The sequence below is a fragment of the Tremella mesenterica genome (assembly GCF_000271645.1).
Source record: "Tremella mesenterica DSM 1558 unplaced genomic scaffold TREMEscaffold_15, whole genome shotgun sequence".
Classification (NCBI taxonomy): Eukaryota; Fungi; Basidiomycota; class Tremellomycetes; order Tremellales; family Tremellaceae; genus Tremella; species Tremella mesenterica.
The window spans coordinates 497,899-501,590 of NW_006711239.1; the positions used below are offsets into that span (position 1 = coordinate 497,899).

General features: G+C 40.8%; 1 protein-coding gene across 1 annotated transcript; it reads right to left on the minus strand.

The window, feature by feature from the left end:
• Positions 1 to 247: 247 nt before the first annotated feature.
• TREMEDRAFT_35282 (uncharacterized protein) lies at positions 248 to 3,303 on the minus strand (the record flags this gene model as incomplete). The annotated part of the gene is made up of 8 exons (XM_007007656.1): positions 248 to 454; positions 529 to 671; positions 786 to 1,065; positions 1,248 to 1,311; positions 1,609 to 1,766; positions 2,082 to 2,268; positions 2,634 to 2,701; positions 3,070 to 3,303. 8 exons carry the CDS (start codon positions 3,301 to 3,303, stop codon positions 248 to 250), a joined length of 1,341 nt encoding a protein of 446 aa, XP_007007718.1.
• Positions 3,304 to 3,692: the final 389 nt, after the last annotated feature.

A 3,692-nucleotide genomic window follows, 5' to 3' on the forward strand; every position in this document is an offset into this window, starting at 1 on the left:
TCGGAAAGAATAGATGATGTCATACATCGGAATGGTCTAATTTCTACTTTACTCTACCGGCGACACGTGGGACAGATAGCAAGACAACGACACTCTGGACAAACATGGTGGTACACGAGATATGTTAGATGTGGATGACGATAGATGATCAAGTGAATGAGATAGGGCATGTTGGCAGGGATGAAGTGTACAAAAAGATGCCAGAGAGGAGGAGAGAGGAAAAGGTAAAATGGTTCACAAGAGTAAGTCATATCCTACCCCACAACCTTCTCAAAGCATACCATCTAGATCCCATCATAGCTATAGCACCGACTAACACTGTGATTCCAGCGAAATACGATACACCTTTTAGACCACTTTGTTTCAACAATGCACCAGAGACAGGTGGTCCTATTAAACATCCTAGAGAAGTGAGGGAGAGTATCATTCCTACTCTTCGTCCAAGGTCCGAGTGCTAGCTATCAACAAATGATTCAATTTAAACATGTTATCATCCTATGAGAATAGGGGGATATCGAATAAACTCACATCACCTAATTGTGAAACGCTAGGACCTAATAATGAAACGTACATTCCTTGAAAACAACCGTTGAAAACTGCTATAGCCGTTAAACTTGGACCAGTGGTGGAATATGGCCAAGCGAAAGTCTGAATGTCAACAAAGTGACTTACTCCAGAAGGTTACTCGAGAAGGGATCAATCAACTATCGAAGGGGACAAGAAAATATGATAATTTAAACTGAAGATTAATGTTGAACTCACAGTTGCCATACTACCCAATAAACCAGGAATCAACAAATTTATAGGTCCAACTCTATCCGCAATTAAAGCAGGTAATAATCTTCCTGCTAAACTACCTGCATTCGCAACAGCAACCAAGTAACTTGAATATTCACCAAGACCTATGGAAGTACCGGTAATGTCGATATATGACAAAGGTGTGTAAAGACCTAAAGCTATGAGGAAGGCTGCTATGGAGAAGAGGGCGTAGGGGGGTGAACGGAAGGCTTGAGGGTTGATGAGTGGTCCTTGGATTGGTTTTGGTGGGAGGCGGGAACGTAGCGTCTGTATGTTAGATTGGGGTGAGTGTGAGCGTGAGTGTTGCATTGTTGGATCCACTTGGGTGGGAAGCGGGGGAGGTGGGTGGGGGGAGAGGTGATGGTCTAGTGGGATAAAGAGGAAGAAAATGAATAATAAGACAAAGATCACGAGGTGATTAGGTGAAAGAGGAGATAAGAAAAGCTCACGGCAGAAGCGAATACAGTACAATATAAAATTATAAATCCACAAATTCTCATAGTCCATCGGAATCTGATATCAATATATAACCTCCAGATCACTCGAGTGAATTTGCTTATAACAGGTGTATCACCAATTGAACTTTTTTTCAAACACACAAATACATTTGGGGAGGGACGAAGGGACTAAGCGTCTCCGTAACACAACCCCACGATACCCACGAGGAAAAGGGGAGAAGAGAAATCGAAGAGAAGAAGAGAAGGGGAAATACAAAAGGAGAGAAGGGAAGAAGAAGTGTGTTCCAAACAAACAACACACACAAAAGATCGTAAGGGGTTGTATGGAGAAACGAATCAATAATCAACTCACCCGACACGAGGTATAGCATTCTTCACCAAAACAGGAAAAACAACACCTCCGATACTACCCGCAGCTGTACAAATACCTAAAGCTAATGCACGTTTACGATGAAACCAATGTCCAATAACTGGGAAAACTGGACAAAATAATATACCTCCAGATATTCCCTTATGATCAGTAAATGATTTTTTGTTCGTTGGTTTCACGACTTCATTTCTTCATGATTTGACTTTCAGACCTCCCTTCTGTAACACAGGTTGGAGTTGTGAAAAAGAGATTTCATTTCATGGGGATCTTTGATCGAAATGAGATTAAAAGAGAACAGTGTGGATGTGATAATTTGGGCATCGAAAAGAGAATGGAAGGTGTATGGGAGGGGTATTCGGGATTGAAAAGAGAATGGGAAGAATATCGTATGGGCTTGGTGCATTTTCCGAGTCGAAACAGAAGTAATGATTGACAGTGTGATGGTGTGAACTCACAAACAAAATTCCTTGACATAAAATAGCTTGCCAATATTGTTTAACCTCAGCGTTCACTATCAAAGCCACTGGATATATGATAGCCGCGATGTAAAAAGGTTTATAAAAAGTACTTGAATCGACTAGACGACCCATGAATAATCCTGGGAAGTAGATTAAGAGATATTGTAGTGAACCTATCCATGCTCTGTTTATTAGATTTTGGACCATGTCTATTGCTTTGCTTATTTTTTACCGTTCCGGACGCGAGGTGATAATGAGAAGAGAAGGATGGGCTTGGAGGGGACGTGATATTTTGTCATTGCGAATGTCATATCGTTTCTGTCTCGAGGTGATAATGAACAGAGAAGGATGGGCTGAAGGGATCATACATATCACGAGGGAAGATGAGTGAATCGGATGGACCAGGATGATATGACCGGCAAATGAAACAACGGTTCTCCCGAGGATTTAGGTCTAGGATGAGGAAGACGGAGATGGTTCAGAGGTTGTTTTAGTGCTGTGGGGACAGAGCTCGGAAAGGATAGATTAGAAGAGTAAAAATGAACTTACATAGCTGAAGATGATTGTTCTGGGAATAATGTATCTTCGTAATATTGTTGAAAGATACCCCAAGAGTTCTACCAATCAGCATTCAAGAGTCCCATTTATTTATCCCAGATGACAGTTCTGAACTAAACCCAGACTTTTCCTCAGTCCAATAGACCTATCAAAGCAACTCGTCCCATCAGACAAGCTTCCCCTCCAAATCACCAGACTGAAATAAGATCCATAAACTGTTATGTCTTTCCCCGACCCCATCTTCTCCTGCTTGGAAGGAAAGAGAATATGCGGGATGGAACAGGGAAGGTACTCCATGGAACGGGATGATTCACTGATAAGTGGGGAGAACAAGTGACGAATGAGGAAAGATAGATGATAAGAGTAAGACAGAATGATGAATCTGATGAGTAGCAAAAAAGACGAGGAAGACCAGAATACTACTCACTAAAAAACCAAAAGTACCGAAAACACAATGTGAAGCACCTAAAACAACCAACCAAGCTCTCCAACCACCTTCAGGAAAATCATATTCTTCTCCAACCAATTCCTCTGTCTCTTCTAATTTCTCACCATTCAAAAGAGATTTCTCTCTAGTCAAACGTCTTTCAATCTCATGAGCTTTCAATATCCTACTTTCAGTTCTGGAGGGGAATGAGAAATCGTCAGGTTCTTCTGACATTGTATGATTTTGTTTTTTGATAGAAGATGATTGTCCAATATTTCTATGATTCGAAGATTGTGAATCATCTGAATTTTCTCTTGTACGATCGGGATTTGTCATTTTGGGGCAAGGATTTTGTTCAATTATTTCTATTTGAGTTGAATCTTCTGATGATTTAGAGTATGAGGGGTGATGGACATCAGATGAATGATAAGATTTAAGAGATGAGTTTTCTTCTTTCACTGTACGAGTAGCTTGTTTCGTTGATGAAGGGTTGTACATTTTGGAAGAAAAAGGTCGTTCTGTATGTTTGACCTAGAGAACTGAGATAGAGATAGGAAATAAGATAGATGGGTGGTTCTCCAATTGTGTATTCATGGATGGATAACCTTATAGATCCCTTCGAG